The 21149-nt window shown below is 47.7% G+C and overlaps 1 protein-coding gene across 3 annotated transcripts; it reads left to right on the top strand.

Annotated features, from left to right (window-relative positions):
* The first annotated feature begins 2354 nt into the window (after positions 1-2354).
* LIN7B (lin-7 homolog B, crumbs cell polarity complex component) lies at positions 2355-18510 on the top strand. 3 transcript variants are annotated; one of them, XR_013978578.1, is made up of 7 exons: positions 3681-3909; positions 4457-4575; positions 6346-6417; positions 9017-9226; positions 10630-10793; positions 13132-17916; positions 18062-18510. XR_013978578.1 is itself a non-coding variant. In XM_080977131.1 (6 exons), the coding sequence occupies exons 1-6, from the start codon at positions 3554-3556 to the stop codon at positions 13151-13153; spliced, it is 618 nt and encodes a 205-aa protein (XP_080833257.1). In that variant the 5' UTR covers positions 2355-3553; the 3' UTR covers positions 13154-18510. The 3 variants fall into 3 exon arrangements, 2 of the variants coding, with proteins under 2 accessions (XP_080833257.1, XP_080833256.1); XM_080977131.1 differs by lacking the exon at positions 3681-3909 and adding an exon at positions 2355-3584 and having other exon boundaries at positions 13132-18510; XM_080977130.1 differs by having other exon boundaries at positions 13132-18510.
* Positions 18511-21149: the final 2639 nt, after the last annotated feature.

Here is a 21149-nt window from a genome sequence, read left to right as displayed (position 1 = left end):
CCTACAAGCAGAATTTGGCAAGGAGGCAAGCTGCATACAGCTGCTAGCCCAAACTGGTACTGGAGTAGAGAATTGCGTAAGAATGCCTGGAACAGTAGCAGAGTGTGTGGGAGAAATGTAGGCTATGAGCATGGGCTGTGGAACTCTTGCTTAGAAGCCCCATCTGCTGGTCTGTGTCTGAGCTGTTTACCATGCTATTTTTCTCTTGTGTGGGAAGCCTGCCACCATGGCAGGCTCATTTGTTGGAGAAAAATTGAATGCTTTGCTAGAGAACATTTTTATCCCATATGAAAATCCCACAAGCAGACTAACATATATACAGTGGTACCTCGGGTTAAGTACTTAATTCGTTCCGGAGGTCCGTACTTAACCTGAAACTGTTCTTAACCTGAAGCACCACTTTAGCTAATGGGGCCTCCTGCTGCTGCCATGCCGCCGGAGCCCAATTTCTGTTCTTATCCTGAAGCAAAGTTCTTAACCTGAAGCACTATTTCTGGGTTAGCGGAGTGTGTAACCTGAAGCGTATGTAACCCGAGGTAGCACTGTGTATATTTAATATCATTTTTCATTTTAAAAAAAATTGTATCTCATGAGAGCAGATCTGCAGGGGGACTACGCAGGGAGGGGCTGTTTGGAACTTCCATGCCCCCTGCCTGATCTACTCACCCAGCTACCAAGAGAGAGTTTGCCTTGCATCGGTTTGTCCTGTTAGATACCTGCTTGCAGCTTAAAGTGGGTGCTGATTGCAAGTGATACTCCTTGAATGTTGACTGACTGCCTATCAGCTAAGGCATGGGGGTGGTCCAGAGCCTGCCTTACTGTAGCAGCAGACTTGACACGTCTGGCAGAGTTAACTGTGGTGGGGTTGCTGCCTTTGGGGAGGTAAAGGGGCACGCACCCGTCAGCCAAGATAGGGAATTGTAGGTCAAGCATTGCAGGAGACAGGCCCATGACATGGTGATAGCCTGGAGGAAGGGAATTTTTGTTTGTCAGGTTCCCCTTGATTGAGGCAAAGAGGAGTGTGGCATGCACTTTCTACTTGGCCTGTGGCCTAATCTGCCAGCTGTGTAGGTGACACTTAATGATGGCACTAAGTTGTATCTGGGTCGGCAGATAGCAGGGAGTTGAGAAGATGCCCCAGTTTCAATGGTGGTGGGCCAGGGAAGGTATAGTTGGAGTGGAAGGGTTGACCACCATCTGGGACGGAGATGGCCCCCTGTTGCAGTCTTCCTACTACTTCAGAGGTTACTGGCTCCTCTGGTTTGGTGGTCTTATAAATGAATGCCACAATAGGACCATGCTGCTCCATGACTTAATTGCGGATGAAGGGGGTGCACTGGGTGCCACTGACCTGACTCAGCTGTGCCCATCTGGGTACTCAATACAATACCAGTCTGGACTGGGTTGTGTGTGTTGGCTACCATAGAAGCACCATCTCCTTTACCAGAATACCTCTTGGGGTGGTCTTAGACGTCTGCATCTGGTGGTGGGCTCGAAAGACAAATTGGGGGTGCTGCTGGTCTACTGGCCACCCTGTTGCCCAGTGGCATCCCTAACCAAACTGGCAGAGGTGGTCTCTAACATGGTGTTAAGAGGATCATAGGACAATAGTCCTGGATGACTTCAGTATCTATGTGGATGCTGCTGCTGGGCCAGTTTAGGACCTCATGGTCACATGACAACCATGGGGCTGTCTCAAATTGTCACTGGTCCAGCATTCGAAGGTTTGGAAGGGCACACCCTTGATGGAGTCTTTACCTCCGAAGGTTTGGACTAGTAGTGGCAATTTCTCTGCAAGGATGTTGGGTCAGTTCTCACAGTAGCCACCCAGATGCCCGTGGGAAACCCACAAGCAGGACCCAAGCACAAGCTTCTGGAAGCCACCTGCAGTGCCTGGAGAAACCCAGCCAGAAATGTGGGGTATTAGTATTATTTCCAGCAACTGATAATTCAGGGATACTGCTTCTGGAGGCAGAGCATAGCCAACATAAGTTTATTTAACGCTCTTCCAAGTTGGCCATCGCTGCCTCCTGCAGCAGTGAGTTCCACAGTTTAACTGCACTGTGCAGAGAAGTACTTTCTTTTGTCTGCCCATAATCTTTAAACATTCAGCTGCATTGGATGGCCACTGCAGAGAGGAAGAAAAACTTCACTATACGCTTCCTCCATGCCATGCATGAATTTGGAAATCTCAATCATGTCACCTCTTACCTCTCCAAACACTGCAACTTTCCCTCATAAGGGAACGCCTTCACCCCCCATCACTTTGGTTGCCCTTTTCTGAACCTTCTCCAGTTCTACAATATCGTGAGATGACTAGAACTATACACTGTATTCCAAATGCCACACCATAACTTTCTTAATCAGCAGTTTTATTATTCAATTCCTGTCCTAATGATTCCTGATGTGGAATTAGCTTATTCACAGCTGCCACCCCAGTGGATCAACATCTTCATCAAGCTATCCAAGGTCTCGTTCCTGGTCAGTCACCCCATGAATGTTTATGTGACATGAATTGCCTTATGTCACATTGAATTGCATTTGTCATGCTACTGCCCATTCCCCCAGTTTGGAGAGGTCCTTTTAGCGCTCTTCACAATCTCTTCCACTCAGTCCTGTTTCTCCATAACATCTATATCGGGAGGCCTTGCAGGCCCTGGACCAGTCAGTACCTGGATGCACTGATGGGATGAATGAGTGAAAATAAGCTGAACTTGAACCCTGGCAAGATGGAGGCACTGTGGGTAAATGGTTTTCTTACAATCGAGCAGAAAATTTTGTTAAATAAAAATTATCCAGGGAGCTAATTCTGGTAAACATGATTGCCGCCTCCATTTGATCTTCACATCCATCTTGTGCAATAGATAGTGATAGCAGTTCAACCCGTGGGATCTGCATGATTCAGTGGGGAAGAGAAATGGCTCTTGCATCCTGAATTCTGCAATGCAGCCCACCTTGGATGCCGTCTACCTTCCCATATATCCTATTGAAATCCAGCGTGCATAATTTTTATGCTCCAGATAGTTTGTGCAAATTTAACATGTCTGTCAGGTGTTCGCCTTTAGCTTTTCATTACACAATCGCCTACTATAAAAAATACTTGAGACCAGCTGGATAAAGTAAAGGGGGGGAAACGACACTGTGAGTCACCTGCTGACTGGACCGCCGTTTTCCACTTCGCTCTGGGTGCGAGCTTCTGGAAAGGAGGCCTGAAACATTAACAAAGATATTTTCCTGTTCAAGGCTTTCCAAACCTGTAATAAACGTGTACGTAAGGCACGGGACTTCTGCAAGGAGGTTGGGTTGCGTCCAATTCTTCAGAGGCGCCTAGAAGTGGCAAGTTCAAAGCGCTGATTCACCTGCGATGCGCTTTAATAACGATGCTAACATCCGCGTAAGGCACTCTCGCGGGGTGGGGGTGGAGAAAAGGAAGTCGCTGCGCATCCTGCACGGGTGGGAGCACGCGTGGAAGGGGATGCAGCGGTGAGCGGATCTCCCTCGTCGCCTCGCGCTGCTGCTGCAACGACCAAGGATCTCGCCTGGCCAGTCCACCATGGTGCCCCACCGGCTGCGGGTCGGACGCGGTATGTAGGCGAAGGGGGTGGAAAGGGCGCGCGCAGGATGATGGCTCCTCGGGCTGCTTCGCTCGGGCGTTTGTGTGGCGCGGCCCGGGCGCATCTCCTCGCCGCCGGGCCTAAGCGGTGCACGGGAGGGGGCCGGGCGCCCTCCGCACGTGCCGCGGCAGACACGCGCACCAGCAGCCCAGCGGGCAGGGCTGCGGCGTATCAGGTTGCAAAGCCCTCTTCCCTCCCCTCGCCGCTCTCCGCGCGTTGACGTGCGAGAGGCGGCGGTGGGGCTTCGCAAGAGCGAAGATGGCAGCGCTGGCCGAGCCTCTGGGGCTGGAGAGGGGTAAGCTGCGCCGGCGGTGGAGAAGGAGGGGAGACATGGTCTTGGAGAGGGGTGGGCATCTCCTGCGCCTGGAGTGGGAGAGATCCGCGGGTGGCTGGAAGGGGGAGATTCCCGCGTATATGGAGGGAGGAGGAGGAGGATCGGGGCGGATGGATCCGCCAGCCCCGGCGCACGAAAGCGAGCAAGAGCCGTGCGCCCTCGCTGCGTCCCAGGGGGATGGCGGGGAGGGAAGAGAGCATCTGCCGGGGCGCGCGCGGGAAGGCGAGATCCCGCGGAAAGATGGAGGTGGCGGGTGGGTCCTTCCTCTCTCCCTCCCTCCCTTGCTCGGCATGGCTGCTGAGGAGGAGATCGGAGCTGCTTCCTCGCAGGTCGCCCGGATCTTCGCTTTCGCGCGCCCTCCTTTACGCGCGGCGAGAGCGCAAGCGAAGCGCGAGGCGCTGTTCGCCGGGGCGGCTGAGGCGCGTCGCCCGAGGCGCGTCGCCCGAGGCGGCCCGGGGCTTCCTTCCGCTCCGCTGACAACCTCGCCGTCTCTTCTCCCTCTCCTCAGATGTGGCGCGGGCGGTTGAACTGCTGGAGCGGCTGCAGCGCAGCGGGGAGGTGCCGCCTCAGAAACTCCAAGCCCTTCAGAGGGTGTTGCAGAGCAAATTCTGCTCGGCCATCAGGGAGGTGAGCGAGCGACTCTTCCTGGGTCCTTCCTTGGCAGACGCTTCTCCTTTTCTTCATTTATACTTTCGTCTCTCCCCTCGCCTCCTCTCCTTTCCCGCGCTCCTTGCCTGGCCTTCTTCCTCTGTACCAGTTCGTCACCCACTTCCCCCACCTGTCACCGCGAGTTGCACCTGTGTCACACGCATCTGGCCTCTTGTCACTCCCCTGTCACCCCGACCTTTCCCCTAGGTTTGCAATCAGGTAGTGGCAGACTTGGGGCTTTCAAATTTCAGCACAGTGCCAAAATTTGGTGCATCTAGCCTCTTGCCTTCCGCTCTGCATCATGCTGGTGTCTGGATAGCTCAGTTGGTGAGAGCACTGTGATCATAACGCCCGGATGGGACAGCTGCATTTCAGGGGGTTGGACTAGATGGTCCCCAGGGTCTCTTCCAACTCCATGATTTTTATGATTTATTGCAGCGCCCACTCAGGGCGGGCAAACCAGTTACACTCCCTAACTCCGCCTCTGAACCAAGGCAGCCCTACTGTTAGGTGCTCGCCTCAGAGAGCTGATTTCAGGTTTCCTAAAAAGAGCTTCAAATCATTAGTTACTTAGCTGTATTATTATTTGCGCTTTTAATGTTGGGCAAAGGGGAGAGGTGCTTGTGGGATTTTTCTGCCTCAGGTGGCGAAATAACTTGATGGGCCTTGGTGCACTGTGTGCCTTTCATAGGAGCGGGGTGACACCACTTGCCGCCTCACACAGGAAAATGTCTGAAATGGCCTCTGTCTGGACTCTCCTTTAAACACTCCTAATCCCTTCTGTATCCCCTCAAAGTCAATACAGTGGTACCTCGGGTTAAGAACTTAACTCGTTCTGGAGGTCCGTTCTTAACCTGAAACTGTTCTTAACCTGAGGTACCACTTTAGCTAATGGGGCCTCCTGCTTCTGTTGCACAATTTCTGTTCTCATCCTGAAGCAAAGTTCTTAACCCGAGGTACTATTTCTGGGTTAGCGGAGTCTGTAACCTGAAGTGTCTGTAACCTGAAGCATCTGTAACCCGAGGTACCACTGTATTAGGAAGAAGGGAAGCAGCCTTATATATTTACTCAGACCATAGGTCCCATCTAGAGCATTAGTCATACCTCAGGTTACAGACGCTTCAGGTTGCGTTTTTTCGGGTTGCGGACCACTGAAACTGGGAAGTACTGGAACAGGTTACTTCCAGGTTTCGGCGGTCGCACATGCGCAGAAGCACCAAATCGCAACCCGCGTGTGTGCAGACCTGCTGCTGCGGGTTGCAAACATGCATCCCGCACGGATCACGTTTGCAACCTGAGCGTCCACTGTACTATTTCTGGGTTTGCTAACCCAGAGTCTGTAACCTGAAGTGTCTGTAACCCAAGGTACCACTGTATTAAGAAGAAGGGAAGCAGCCTTATATATTTACTCAGACCATAGGTCCCATCGAGAGCATTATTGTTTACACTGGCAGACAGCAGCTCGCCAGGGATTCAGACTGGAGTATTTCTCATGTCTACTCGTAGGTAGCGAGGATTGAATCATAGAAACATAGCACCATGAAAGGAGATGTTCTACCTGCTCCCCCCGCCCCCGTCTTGCTTCCATGCCCTCTTATCTCCTGTTCTGTCCATCCCATATTCCCATTCCACACCAGATGCTTCTTTCAAGTATCCTCCTTAGCATCTGTGTTCCAAATGGTGTCAACTCTGGACTCGGCGGACAAATCTCCCTGACCCCCCTCCTTTTATTGTCTCTTTTCTGGACAGGTCTATGAGCAGTTGTACGACACACTGGATATCACGGGGAGTGCTGAAATTCGGGCGCATGCCACGGCTAAGGTATGAGAAGAAACCCGTTGCTTTGTTTCCAGTTGTGTAGGTTCCCCTCCACCACCTGCTACATATTTTGGGAAGTTGTTTGCCTGCTTGTTGGGATTCCTCTTAAAACAATTTAACCAAATTTTGCATGATCAAGCAATACGATTTTGGTCTATGTTTGGATCCAGCCAGATGCCAATTTGAACAGAGGTGGCTGGCTGAACCTTTCAAAGCTGCACTGATTTTAACCAGTGGTTTCAAAACGGCATTGGTTTCAACTGCAGGTTTCAAAACTGCACTATAATTTTTTTTATCATTCTGTTCCTTAGAATTCTTGTGCAACGCTTGGTCTGAAGTTGCTAGTTCTCTTGAATTCATATTTCGTTCAGCTTACTGAATTTGCTGTAATGGTGCTAGATAGCTTTAAAGCAATGTTCGAAATTAGCCAGGCGCATTTTGCACCTGACTTTCCCAGGTGCCAGGATGGTGCTTGACGTCTCCACCATCTGGAGATGCCTGCCTGGTGAACCTTGGATCTTGGCTGTTTTCACACACTAGCAGCACATCCTGTAGAATTAAATCCGTTATATTTTAACTGCACAATCAGAATGAATTTCAGGAACCAACCACAAAGTCGTATTGAAAAATACTGCTTCCGAGCTGTCTGGCCCCAAAATCAACTAAACATTTAAGGAGCCATTTGGTGCCTAACTTATATAGCTGAGTTTCTAACCCTGCTTAAAAGGCTGTGGGCCAGCCCTTTCATTAGACAGAGTGAGGCAGATGCCTCAGACAGCTCATTTTCAATGTCACGGAATTACAGCAACCTGATATTTAGTTTTGCTGGGCTTTTTAAAACTATTATTTACTAAGTGATAGTTGTACACCCAGGGAGAGGTACCAGTGGGATTTTTGTGCGTCGGGTGTCAAAATAACTTGACCGGCCCTTGGCTGCAAGCACCTTGACGTGGGGCCGGGATGAGGGCAAGATGCCATCAAGCAGCAAAAACAGCTTAGTCCGGCCCTGATTAAATAGCTTTAGAAGGGGATTAGAGCAACTCAGGAAGCCAAGATACTTTCAGTGGCTATTAGTCATAATGGCTATATGCACCCTGGAGGCAGTATACCTCTCAGGATACCAGTTTGCTGGGAACAACAGCAGGAGAGGGCTGTTTTGCCTTGCTTTTGGCTTCCCTGAGGCACCTGGATGCCCTGTGCTGGAAACAGGGTGGTCAACTGAATGGAGCTTCCTTAGAACTAATATCTGTATTTCAAATATGATGTGAAAATCGCTAGAAATGGGCTGTTTATAAAGTGGTCTGCCTGTGCTCTTCTGCTTGATAGTGTTCTAAAGTAGCTTGCATAAGATGAGTAAAAGCAATAGGAAAGTAGGGTGTCCTTGTGTGTGTGCAAGTTTACAATCTAAAAGGCATGGCACAAAAGGAAAAGATGAGGAGGAGGGAGGAGGAAGTGATGGGGAATACAAGACTGTGTGTGTGCCACAGTTTTGTAGGGGTTGGAGGGGGAACACAGAATGTTACTGTGGTTTCAAAATCTAATTTCTGAAATTCTCTGCTTTCATTTCTTTTTTAAAAAACCAAGTTTCTAGTCCTTATAGCCCCAAATATATGCTTGAAAGTTTGCGGACTAATACGTTTTTCAGTTATTGGAAGTGAGGCTTCAGGGCCCTGTGCAGCGCTTGCCCCAGTAACTTAAAAAAGAAAAGAAAGAATAGGTCTTACAATATAAGTGATGACATGGTAGCTGAGCAATCTGCATAATTTATATGGGGTTGTAAAATTCAGTTTATCTTGGCACTGAATTTATTTACAAATTCTTAGCATAGAGTATGCAGAACCCTGGGTAGAAATATGCACATGGGTTAATTTGAGTAATTTGACAGTGGCTGGGGGAACCCAGTTAGATAGCCAGCATATAAATGATGATATGATATAATAATAATAATTTATTTATACCCCGCCCATTTGGCTGAGTTTCCCCAGCCACTCTGGGCGGCTCCCAATTGAGTGTAAAAAACAATACAGCATTAAATATTAAAAACCTCCCTAAACAGGGCTGCCTTCAGATGTCTTTTAAAGATAAGATAGCTGCTTATTTCCTTGACATGTGATGGGAGCACGTTCCACAGGGCAGGCGCCACTACCGAGAAGGCCCTCTGTCTGGTTCCCTGTAACCTCACTTCTCGCAATGAGGGAACCGCCAGAAGGCCCTCGGAGCTGGACCTCAGTGCCTGGGCTGAACGATGGGGGTGGAGACGCTCCTTCAGGTATACTGGGCCGAGGCCATTTAGGGCTTTAAAGGTCAGCACCAACACTTTGAATTGTGCTCGGAAACGTACTGGGAGCCAATGCAGATCTCTCAGGACCGGTGTTATGTGGTCCCGGCGGCCACTCCCAGTCACCAGTCCAGCTGCCACATTCTGGATTAATTGCAGTTTCCGGGTCACCTTCAAAGAGAGATGATGAAGGATGAGTCGGAAATGAAAACCTGAGGGAATTGGGGCACGAGGGGAAGGGTGTTGCCACTGACTTTTAACGAAGTCTTTGAAACGGTCCTAAATACTGGTGCAGAATCCTCTCTGCTTCCTCCCCATATCCAGGCGACGGTGGCTGCTTTCGCAGCGAGCGAAGGCCACGCACACCCACGGGTGGTGGAACTGCCCAAGACGGACGAAGGCCTGGGCTTCAACATCATGGGGGGCAAGGAGCAGAACTCGCCCATCTACATCTCCCGCATCATCCCAGGGGGCGTGGCTGACCGCCACGGCGGCCTCAAGCGAGGAGATCAGTTGCTGTCGGTCAATGGCGTGGTGTGTATATTGGGGGGCAGGCAATACGAAAGGTTCCTTTTTGGGTGTATGGAAGCGGGATAAGGGTTTGCAGGAAGCGGAAACAGTTGGGGTGGGTGGAGATCCAAAACAACTCTGGGGGTGCAGAGCGTGCTCAGTCAATTGCAGAATGCTGATTGGCTGATTTTATTTGTGGTTGCACATGTGTTGTTGATTTTATATAGACATAATACATAAAACTGGGAGGCGGGTGGCGCTGTGGGTTAAACCACAGAGCCTAGGAGTTGCGGATCAGAAGGTTGGCGGTTTGAATCCCTGCGACGGGGTGAGCTCCCGTTGCTCGGTCCCTGCTCCTGCCAACCTAGCAGTTCGAAAGCATGTCAAAGTACAAGTAGATAAATAGGTACCACTCCCGCGGTAAGGTAAATGGCATTTCTGTGCGCTGCTCTGGTTCGCCAGAAGCGGCTTAGTCATTCTGGCCACATGACCCGGAAGCTTTACGCCGGCTCCCTTGGCCAGTAAAGTGAGATGAGCACTGCAACACCAGAGTCGGCCACGACTGGACCTAATGGTCAGGGGTCCCTTTACCTTTAATACATAAAATTACATGGTTTCCAAAAAAACATGTGTGCTGTTCATCTGGAGGTTTACTCCAGCTGATAGTTATTTTTTCCTTATTATTTATAGATAGATCTCAGGGTGGTTCACAACTTAAAATCGCAATAAATTAAATAAGAAATATAGTGGTACCTCGGTTTTCGAACATCTCCGTTGATTAACATTTCGGTTTTCGAACTCCGTAAATCCAGAAGTAACTGCTTCAGTTTTTGAACATGCCTTGGAAGTTGAACGGTCTTCCGGAATGGATTATGTTCGAAAACCGAGGTACCACTGTAATAAAAAGATCAGAAACAAACCAATAATCTCCTCTCCCCAGCACATTTTAAAAGGGCATTGGATGTCAATCAGCCAAAGGCCTGGTTAAAGAGGAACGTTTTCGCCTGGTGCCTGAAGGTGTATAATGAAGGTGCCAGGCGAACTTCCCTGGGGAGAGCATTCCACAGACGGGGAGCCACTGCAGAGGAGGCCCCGTTCTCGTGTTGCCACCCTCTGGACCTCTCAAGGAGGAGGCACGCGATGGAGGCCCTTGGAAGATGATCTCAGGGTCCGGGTAGGTTCTTATGGAGACAGGCAGTCCTTGAGGTGTTGCAGTCCTGAGCCATTTAAGGAGAGGGAAAACGGGGCTGGCTTCACACTGCAGCATTTTGCTGCTAGTCCCGCTTGCGTAAATAGGTCATTTGAGGCAGGGATGGCTGCTTCTCACGGACCTCAGCAGTGACGATGGGAGGCAAAAGGTGGAGTCTTGAATCAGGAAATGCACTTACTGCTCTTGTGGTGTTGCTTTTCTTCCTTGTTTCCTGCAGAGCGTGGAGGGCGAGCAACACGAGCGGGCGGTGGAGCTCCTGAAAGCAGCCCAGGGTACCGTGAAGCTGGTTGTGCGTTACACGCCCAAAGTACTCGAAGAAATGGAGGCGCGCTTTGAGAAGATGCGGACGGCGCGGCGCCGGCAGCAGCATAACAGCTACTCGTAAGAGCGGGCCGGGAAATGGGGCTTTCCAAGTGGTTCTCCCGGGGGATAGTTTGGGTGGCCAGGGGCAGAAGAGGGCGGGGCTGCCACACCTGGAAGGTGAGATGGCAGCAGGTGTACCGTATTTTTCGCTCTATAGGACGCACCCGACCATAGGACACACCTTGTTTTAGAGGGGGAGAACAAGGGGGGGGGGAATCTCCCCCTCTCTGCGCAGTGCCCCTTCAGCGAAGCGGCAGGAGAAACGGAGCCCCTTCCATTTCTCCTCCCGCTTAGCTGAAGGGGCACTGTGCACACTGACCCCTCTCGCTCTCCAGGCTTCAGTGAAGGCAACCTGAAGCCTCTGGAGCGCAGCGGGAATGCTCCCTCTGCGCTTCGGAGGCTTCGCATTGCTATCGCTGAAGCCAAGGAGCCTGCATTCACTCCATAAGACACACATACTGTACATTTCCCCTTAATTTTTGGAGGGGAAAGTGTGCGTCTTATAGAGCGAAAAATACGGTAGCTTGAAGCCAGGTGGCTGACAGTGTCAGCTGAGTCACACAAGTCCAGCCATTAGGTTTGGGAGAGAAGTTGGGGTTTCTTTTTGGAACCTGATTTATCCCCATTGCTGGCATCAAATCTGAAATCCCAATGTTGAAATCTTCCTGGTATCTGATCAACATGTGCAAATCTAGAACTGGGGTAAGGAATACATGCTTTCCCTCTGGTTTCTATTAATCTGTGTGTCCCTATAGAGAGAGGGAGAGAGATCAATATTTGATACTTCCCAGAGAGCGTCTTGCAATTGACACAATTGGGTGATGGCAAGGGGAAAGGGCAGGCACAGAAGAGAGGAGAAATCCGGGTGCAGAACCCTCAGTATTAATTTATTTAGGGCCATTTATTTTAAATATATCTAAGGAGTAAATGGCAACTTAAAAAAGCAAACAAACCCAAATTACCAAAAGCGATACAGTCATACCTCATGTTACGTTTGCTTCAGGTTGAGTGTTTTAAGGTTGTGTCCCATGGTGACCCGGAAGTACCGGAAAGGGTTACTTCCAGGTTTCGCCGCTCGCGCATGAGCAGACATGCAAAGTGACGTCATGCGCAGAAGCGGCAAATCGCAACCTGCAGAATCACAGACACGTGTTGCGTTCTGCTCTTGTTGCAATTGGGCCTCCGGAACGGATCCCGTTCACAACCAGAGGTACAACTGTACAATAAAACGATCAATGCAAAGTACTGACAACATCAGTAAAAAGTGCAGAAATGCAATAAAGCATGATAATATAATAACAATATTAATATTAATAATTTATTATTTATACCCAGCCACTCTGGGCAGCTCCCAACAGAATATAAAAAACGTCAAAATTAAAAGCTTCCCTAAAAAGGGCTGCCTTCAGATGTCTTCTAAAAGTCAGATAGCTGTTTATTTCCTTGACATCTGATGGGAGGGCGTTCCACAGGGTGGGCGCCACCACTGAGAAGGCCCTCTGCCTGGTTCCCTATCACCTCGCTTCTCGATAACATGCAGAAGATGATTGGCTTTAATGACTGGTCAGAGACGAGGAGGAGGTGTCTTTAGAAATTGACTGAAGCAGGTGACCGACAGTAATGCAAAGAGGCAGCATCATAACTATGCAATGTTAACCAGGAACCCTTAACCCTTTTAATAGTTATATATGATTTTCAAGCTTACAAAAAATGGTTGTGGTACAAGGAACAGAGGAAATGAACAATGCAAAGTCCTTAGCTCCTCCTCCTCATTATTTCACCTTTGTTCAGAAACCAATCGATCTGGTTTTCTTGTCACCCACCTCTTCCTGCCTCTCCTTTGCCATCATCACATCCTAGCTTGCTCTTAGACAAAGGTAAAGGGACCCCTGACCATTAGGTCCAGTCGTGGCCGACTTTGGGGTTGCGGCGCTCATCTCGCTTTATTGGCCAAGGGAGCCGACATACAGCTTCCGGGTCATGTGGCCAGCATGACTAAGCTGCTTCTGGCGAACCAGAGCAGCGCACGGAAACGCTGTTTACCTTCCCGCGGGAGTGGTACCTATTTATCTACTTGCACTTTGACGTGCTTTCAAACTGCTAGGTTGGCAGGAGCAGGGACCCAGCAACGGGAGCTCACCCCGTCGTGGGGATTCGAACCACCGACCTTCTGATTGGCAAGTCCTAGGTTCTGTGGTTTAACCTACAGCGCCACCTGCGTTAGTTAACTAGAGTGGCCACATGAAAAAAAAATATTAGTCCTCTCTCAGAGTTTTAAGAAAAACTTCTTTTGTGGCTGCCTGCCTCCCTGCTTGCTCTCACGGTTGGTATTTCCTGTCTCTCTTTGTTTCTTCAGATCCCTGGAGTCCCGAGGATAATTTGCATCATTATCTATCTGGTTTGTTTGGGCTGGCCTGCGATTTTTTCCCCCACCCCACCGCACCCTCCCCGATGGTTTTATCTGTATAGCAGGAGACATATTTATCTGCCTTCCTCCTCTTTGCCAGGAGGTGGGCTCCTATGTACAGTATTTATTCTCCACAATCCTCTTATTTAAAGATGTTCTGTGTGAGTGACTGTGTATCTGTGCGAGTCCCTACCCTTTGTGAAACTGAAGAAGGTACCACAAAGCCCCCAAGAGCCTGTACTTTGCTGCCTATGATGTACAGGGCTATAAAAAATTAGAGGAAAATGGAAAGCTCCCACGTATAATGCCTCTCCTCTAGGGAGGGTTTCATTTCCATTGCGGGGTGAAGGGTCCCCTCTCTAGCCAGCCTCCCACCCTAATAATAATAATAATAATAAAATTTATTTATATCCCGCCCTCGCCAGCTGAAGCCAGGCTCAGGGCGACTAACAACAATAAAATAGTGCAACGTTCTAAAAACAATTCATTATAAAAATTAATTAAAATCAAATTGATGGCAACCATTAAGCTAAAGTTCTGTGAAGATTGCCAAAGGAGGGAGTCAGGCTGCTCCCTGACCAAAGGCCTGGTGGAACAGCTCTGTCTTGCAGGCCCTGCGGAAAGATGTCAAGTCCCGCAGGGCCCTAGTCTCTTGTGGCAGAGCGTTCCACCAGATTGGAGCCGTAGCCGAAAAAGCCCTGGCTCTGTTTGAGGCCAGCCTAACCTCTCTGTGGCCTGGGACCTTCAGGATGTTTTTATTTGAAGACCGTAAGTTCCTCTGTGGGACATACCAGGAGAGGCGGTCCCGTAGGTACGAGGGTCCTAAGCCGTATAGGGCTTAGACACAGAAACGCCAGCACTGATGAGAAGGCGTGGTGTAGCCCTGGCTTTGGGCCTGGGTTCAAATCTACCTGGCTGACCATATCACCTGTCCATCTCTCTCCTCAGCCTAACCTACCTCACAGGATTGTTGTGAGGCCAGAACAGTGAAAACCCATGTTTGGTGCCCTTGAATTCCTTGGGATATCTTGCCAGTTAATACTGATAAGAGCCTTGGAGGGAGAGAATTGTCCCAGGACTCTAGGGCTACAACTTTACCAAGCCAAACCATTTTTTTTCCTATAGCAACCCATAGTAGAATGTGATTTTTAAAGAAAAAAGCAAAACAAGGTTGGATATGGATGTGGGAAATCACAATAATTTCAGCTGCAAAGCTCACTGGCGATCTTTGGGTAAGCTTGTGTACACTCAGCCTCAGTGTTCCCATCTGTAAAATGGGGGCTGGAACGGCCTCCCTTGCAAAGTTGCTGTGAGGATTAATGAGATAAAAAACAGCAAAACGCTATGGAGTTTTATGAATAACACGACGTGTATGTAAATAATGTCTGTCCAGATTATACTAAGTAAGAAAAGATAATCCCCCTTACCCCACAACAATCACAACAGATCTCTGTTTTAGATTTCTCTTAACAGGCCTCTAAATGACTATCCTGTCACAGACAGCTTTCCGGGTCATGTGGCCAGCATGACTAAACCGCTTCTGGCACAATGGGACACCGTGAGGGAAACCAGAGTGCACAGAAACGCCGTTTACCTTCCTGCCACAGCGGTACCTTTTTATCTACCTGCACTGGTGTGCTTTCAGTTAGTTCCAGGGGCAACAGCTCCATCAGAGTGTTGGCAGAAAGGGGAAAAAATCAGAATGAAATAAGCTGCAGTGCAGTTTGACCCTTTGACCAGCAGGTGGAGCACTTAATGAATCTCTTGTCAGGATTCATGAAAAAGTAATGTTTAGGTGAATTTTGGGGAGAAGTTGTGGCTCTAGCTGCATAATAACTATTTGAGAATGCTGACATAAAATATCATGGCTCCCAGCCCCATCAGAATGCGAAAGCCTGTAGTTTTCAGCTGATCCATGCTGACTTGAAGTCACCTGATTGCTTCAGTCTGAATTAGTTGGCATGGGTCAGAGAAACCCACTGTTACTTGCCGTGACATTCAGAAAGCCAAGCCAAAGAGTTACCGTATTTTTCCGTGTATAAGACGTCCCCATGTATAAGACCACCCCAATTGTTTGAGCCCCAAATTAAGAAATAATTGCAACATTTCATGTATAAGATGACCCCCCCAATTTTAAACTTTAAAAAATTGGGGGGAAATATAGACTTATACACGGAAAAATACAGTATATGCAGAAAGGTCGCCCAGGCTGGGAGTTGGCACAGGTTTGCATGAAATCTGCCAGTTTCATGTGTCAATAGGGTGCAATTTAGGAAGAAGACCCATAGCTCAGTGGGTACAGCCCATGCTTTGCCTGCAGTAGTTAATAATAATGACAATAATTTTATTATTTGTACCCCCGCCCATCTGACTGGTTTGCCCCAGCCACTCTGGGCGACTCTTCCAGGATAGGTTCAGGCCCTGGTGTTTTTCAGCTGAAAGGATCGGAAGATACCTGAGACACAGGAAGAACCATTGCCGGTCAGAATAGACAACACTGTTATGCTAGGCCAGGGATGGGGGAAGCCCTCTATTTGTTGCCGAACCACAACTCCCAAAAGCCCTTGCCAGCATGGCCACTGCAGGGGTGGATGTTGGGAGTTGTAGTTCAGGAACAGCCAGAGATGTTTCTGCATGCCTGATATAGAGGATTGCAGGTTCTCCACCCAGGCCTAGATGGACAAAATTGTCTCTGACCTTGTGTGAGGCAGGTTCTTCGCAGAAAACGAAGCGTGCACTAGCATCATATTGATAGGCTCTGCGTGCAAACAAAATAAAATAAATCTCCCAGGTTGGGAACAGATGGATGAAAAGCCTCTGCCCCTGTTGTAAGGCGACTTCCTAATTTACAGCGAAATAGATAGCTGAGCAGGCTGTTCAAACTAGTCTTTCATTTAATCCCAAGAGCACACCTGTATGCTAAAATGCAACTCTTAAGAGTTGTCCAGCTCTTGTGTTCAGTCCAAGCTGGTTGTATTTACGACGGCAAAATGTGTCAAATAGCAAAAATTTAAAAAGAAATCTTTTCCTGGATGCTGGGATTCGATAAAATAATCCAAAAGGAGTGTCGAATCTCCTTGTAAATGCCTATATTTATTTGAATACGGTGTTGCTTTTTTCCGGATCGGTGCTCTGCGTACAGTACTTCCCCTGAGCTCAAATGAAAAACTGAGTTTTTTCCGAAAACATCCCTCCTTTCAAGTTGTGCTTCTTCGCAGAACTGGGACCCACCCCATGTAAGCGCAGAATATGGGCTCAGGGCCAAGCCACAGACTTGACGTGCTGGTTTTTTAAAATGCAGGTTGCATCAGCTTTGAGGGATGGGGGCCGAGGGTGCTGATAATTAACGGGATTAGTGCAGGCATGGAGAGCAAATTCCTCCCATGTCACAGTCCGGAGGAAAATCTTCTGTAATTGGGGCTGTAAACCAGAAGTTTATGCAGGAGTTACGTTTCGGCGATCGCGTCTAAAAGCCAGAGTTGCGTATAGTCAAAACACATTGGCTTCAGTGGTGGCTGGGATTCCCAACGTCATTTTTCCTGGAACCCTGCGCTCTTTTTAATTTTTCCCACGCGTGTAAAACTTGAAGGTGCACAAGTTAAAGGTTCACAAGTGGTGGGCTCACTTCATCTGCTTTTGGAGGATGATGTTTTTACCCACTCATCCTCAACAAACTCATGCCATGTTCAAGAGGGCTTTGCTTCAAGACTGCTGCATGGGAGGAAAAGGTTAAATTTCCTTTCTACATCTGCTCTGATCCTGTTAATTATCAGCCCCCTAAGTATGCTGATAGGATTTTGTAATTAACTTGCATTAAAAAAAATAAATTGCAAAAGGCTTTTAACTTCAGGTCTAGTTTGGCTCTGAGAGGAGGTCATGAAAAGAACATATGCTTTAGCGCCTTAAAAAGCAAATACTGTATTTTTTGCTCTATAAGACTCACTTTTCCCCTCCTAAAAAGTAAGGGGAAATGTGTGTGCGTCTTATGGAGCAAATGCAGGCTGCGCAGCTATCCCAGAAGCCAGAACAGCAAGAGGGATTGCTGCTTTCACTGCGCAGCGATCCCTCTTGCTGTTCTGGCTTCTGAGATTCAGAATATATTTTTTCTTGTTTTCCTCCTCCAAAAACTAGGTGCGTCTTGTGGTCCGGTGCATCTTATAGAGCGAAAAATATGGTAAATACAACTTTTCAGGTCCTGGCTATTGATGCTCATAGTCTCTGTTGGGGGTTCCTTGGATTCATGCCTTTGCTCAGTCTGTCCATTAGTTTTGGGTTTGTTTAAAACTCCGTATTCCCATCTCTGATCAGCATATTCCTGTGACATGTTTCACGGCACTCCCAGGCTTCTGTTTTTTAAAAGCAATTTGCCATGCACCACGGAGGCTGGATGAGTGAGAACGCAAGCTCAGAGGCTCCCTTGGTCTTGTTGTCTCTTCAGATTGCTGAAACGGTCGAGGATGCCGTGCCATGGTCAAGAACGAGAGCGGCGAGCCCAGTGTTTCCCAAACCTGGGTCTCCAGCTGTTTTTGGACTACAACTCCCATCATCCTTAGCTAGCAAGACCAGTGGTCAGGGGTGATGGGAACTGTAGTCCAAAAACAGCTGGACACCCAAGATTGGGAAACACTGGGCTAGCCCTGTGGCTTCCCAGATGCTGTTAGACACAGCTCCCCTCAGCCTTAGCTGGCATAGTAAATGGGACTTGTAGTCCAGGAAATATCAGGAGGTCTGCAGGTTTGCCACACTTGATTTAGAGCAGTGGTGGCCAAACCTTGGCCCTCCAGCTGTTTTGGGACTACAATTCCCATCATCCCTGGCCACTGGTCCTGTTAGATAGGGATGATGGGAGTTGTAGTCCAAAAACAGCTGGAGGGCCAAGTTTGGCCACCACTGATTTAGAGGGACCAAATAGCTTGCTTGTGGCATTATGCCCCCCTAATAATACACTGTTGTTGGGGAGCACATGCAACACTTTGCCATTGCTAGAGTGGGGTGCAAATATCTTTTTCCTGACCCAGTCAAACCCCCACCCCACCCCGCCTTGCCCAAAGGCTCAGCCAAAAGTGTTGTGCTCCACCTAATAGCTGATTAACCCTCTCTAGGAAAATCTGTCTTCCTTTAGCAGAACCCCATACTTCAATGGGCTTTTTTGCCAGCTACCCGGTCCCCATGGGTGTCATGTGATTATACCACTAGCAGGTCACTGGTTGATCAGCGCTGTAAGGGAAGAGTGACAGGGAACTCCTGTGTAAGCTGTTCCAAAAGAAGAGTGTGATTTAAGTGTAATACATCAATAAACTAGTAAAGCACAGTGTTTGAGAAGCCTCACTTCGTATTACAGTCTGTTTTTGCATCTCTCTCCCCCCGCCCTTTCTGCTCTTTAAAATGGGTGTTTGTTTGTTTTTCAAGTAAATTTTTATTGTTTTCCTTACATATTCTTTTCCAACAAACCATATTAATGCCATACATTCCTTTTGACTCTGCCGAGTCGCGACTCCCCTCCCTCCCTGGGTGTTTGAACCTCAGTTGGAGAATGATTATGCAAATGTACACACTAGGGTTGGGCGATTCCTGTTTTTCAACATTGTGATATATCACCTGCTAAACATGGCAATATACAGTGATACCTCAGGTTAAGTACTTAGTTCGTTCTGGAGGTCCGTTCTTAACCTGAAACTGTTCTTAACCTGAAGCACCACTTTAGCTAATGGGGCCTCCTGCTGCCGCTGTTCTCATTCTGAAGCAAAGTTCTTAACCCGAGGTACTATTTCTGGGTTAGCGGAGTCTGTAACCTGAAGCGTATGTAACCTGAGGTACCACTGCAATGACATATCACGATGTCTGAAGTAAGGATGGAGCTATGTAGATGTAGAGGCGTTGGCTGGCTTCACGGTTTTCCTCACATTGTGATTTTTGTGTAGCGCGCACACACAGACACACACAATTTGTGATATATTGCAAGGTCAAAGATTATGAAACCGATATCACAATATGGACTTCAAACCAGTTTTGGACGCTATATTGCCCATCCCTAGTACACCCCCAGCTTAGTTCTGTGTCACAACACTCAAGGCATTTGTTACATCAAGGGCCTCTCTTCTCTCTGTCAATAATATGTGGTGTTATGGTGCTTATCATACACAACTATGCCCTTTGCCGTAGAAGAAATGTTGGCAGATTTGATTCCAAAGCAGACTAGACTAGATGAAATATTGGCAAACTTGGTTTCCAAAGGCACTTTTCTGTCAAGTTTGTTGGTTCGTTCACCATTCACAAAGAAAACCTAATACTGTACAATTAAGTGACATAATTTAAGATATTAAAACTGCATTGCAAATATTAAAATACAGCATCCAGCTAGGGCAGATCGACATAACGAAACCTCTGGGACTAAATATCAGCAGAGGCCTGGGAATATGCCAAAATCAATAGTGTCTGTGACTATCTGAGCCTACGGAGAGGGGCCAGCACCGAGAAGGCCTTCTGTCTGATTACTACCAAGTTTTTCTCCAAAATGGCACAACCAAGAGAAGTCTCCTCAGCTGATCTTAGTGAATGAGAAAGGTGATGCTGCAGGTAACCTGACTGCCAGTTGAAGGGCTTTGTAGATCAAAACCTTAAACTGGACCCAATAGCTTATTGGCAGCCAGCAGATGTCTGCAAGGTCAAGGTTCATAAAACCAGTGGCTAGGGCTTTATGGCTGGCAGAGCACCCCCTACTGGGTTTCCGGTGTATTTACACCTCCTTTAGTGCCTTGCTGGTGCTGCATTCTGTTTGTGGCCATTCCAGGAGTGTGTGTAAGGAGCATTTTCATGGTACGTGTATCTCTTGGAATAGAGATGTTGCTTTAGCCATCGTAGGTGCAAAATCTGTTTCACCAGCGGCTTTGTCCTGCCACATTACTGAGTTGATATATCTGGTTTGGGCAATGGGATCCTGGTTACATACACGATGGAAGTGCCCCAAGGTGGTGGTAGGATCCTGGGAACACGGTGGGTTTTTATCTAGGGAAAAACAGTTAAATGTATTTTTTTAATTATTAAAAAAAATAAAGCTAAAATATATCCTGTCATTTGGCCTTCAATAAGGTTCACAAGGCAAATTTTAACATCAAAACAATATAGAAAGATATAATTTGGCAAAATATTTGGACTTTATGATATGTATTTGTATAATTTGGAATATTCAATGTGATTTGATTGGATTGTTAAAATGGAAAACTTAATTAAAAGTATTATAAAAAAAAGAAACAATATAGAAAGCAAAACACTAACATCAAACACACACAAAATGGAGCACTGTCTCACCTAACATAAGCAACAACTAAAATTGGGGAGCAATCTCAGAAGTCTGGGAGAGGGGATCTTTCCTAACAATCTGAAGGCAATGGAGTTGGATGGACTCCTTTGGAAATAATTCCACAGGGAAGATTTCTGGCAGCTATCAAACTGAGCTTAAGGCAGCCCCTTACATGTCTCCGGAAGAGGATGGTTATTTGCTTAAAATGTGCATATGCTGATTTTTGTGTTTAGATGCAAGTTTAGAAATAATTACTATAATTGTAAATAGAAATACAGAACACCTCACTATCACAGAGAAAGCTGTGACCTGCATGCGTACTTAGTTTGCTATTTAGGAACTCAATGGGCAACTTCAAGGCTCCTGAGCTCTGTCTTGTCTTCAAAGGGCACAACTTGGTGTACACCCCTGCTTCCTCCCTCGTCACCATCTCCAAACTTGAGATTTCATTCAAAAACAGGGAGGAATGAGACATGCTCCTCTGTTAGATCCCATTCATGAGGCATCAACTGACCATCCTGGTCCATTCATCAACAACCCATTTAGCAAAGGAATGGTCAGTCAGCAACTGAAATTATGTGTTTCAAATTACTTAAAACGATGAAACCTTGGGTTTGCTAGATGATTTTGCTAAAAGTAAACCAATGATAAATATACTAAGCTCTTG

Source organism: Podarcis pityusensis (assembly GCF_964106645.2).
Source record: "Podarcis pityusensis genome assembly, chromosome: 13".
Lineage (NCBI taxonomy): Eukaryota > Metazoa > Chordata > Lepidosauria > Squamata > Lacertidae > Podarcis > Podarcis pityusensis.
Note: the sequence above shows the minus strand (reverse complement) of the source record. Positions and strands in the feature narration are given on the sequence as shown.

Bases quoted from the DNA above. Each gene is read 5' to 3' on its own strand.
- LIN7B (XM_080977130.1), top strand. From the start codon at position 3,873: ATGGCAGCGCTGGCCGAGCCTCTGGGGCTGGAGAGGG. The intron at 9,227-10,629 runs GTGTGTATATTG...TGTTTCCTGCAG, and splicing joins TGCTGTCGGTCAATGGCGTG to AGCGTGGAGGGCGAGCAACA. The intron at 10,794-13,131 runs GTAAGAGCGGGC...TTGTTTCTTCAG, and splicing joins CAGCAGCATAACAGCTACTC to ATCCCTGGAGTCCCGAGGAT.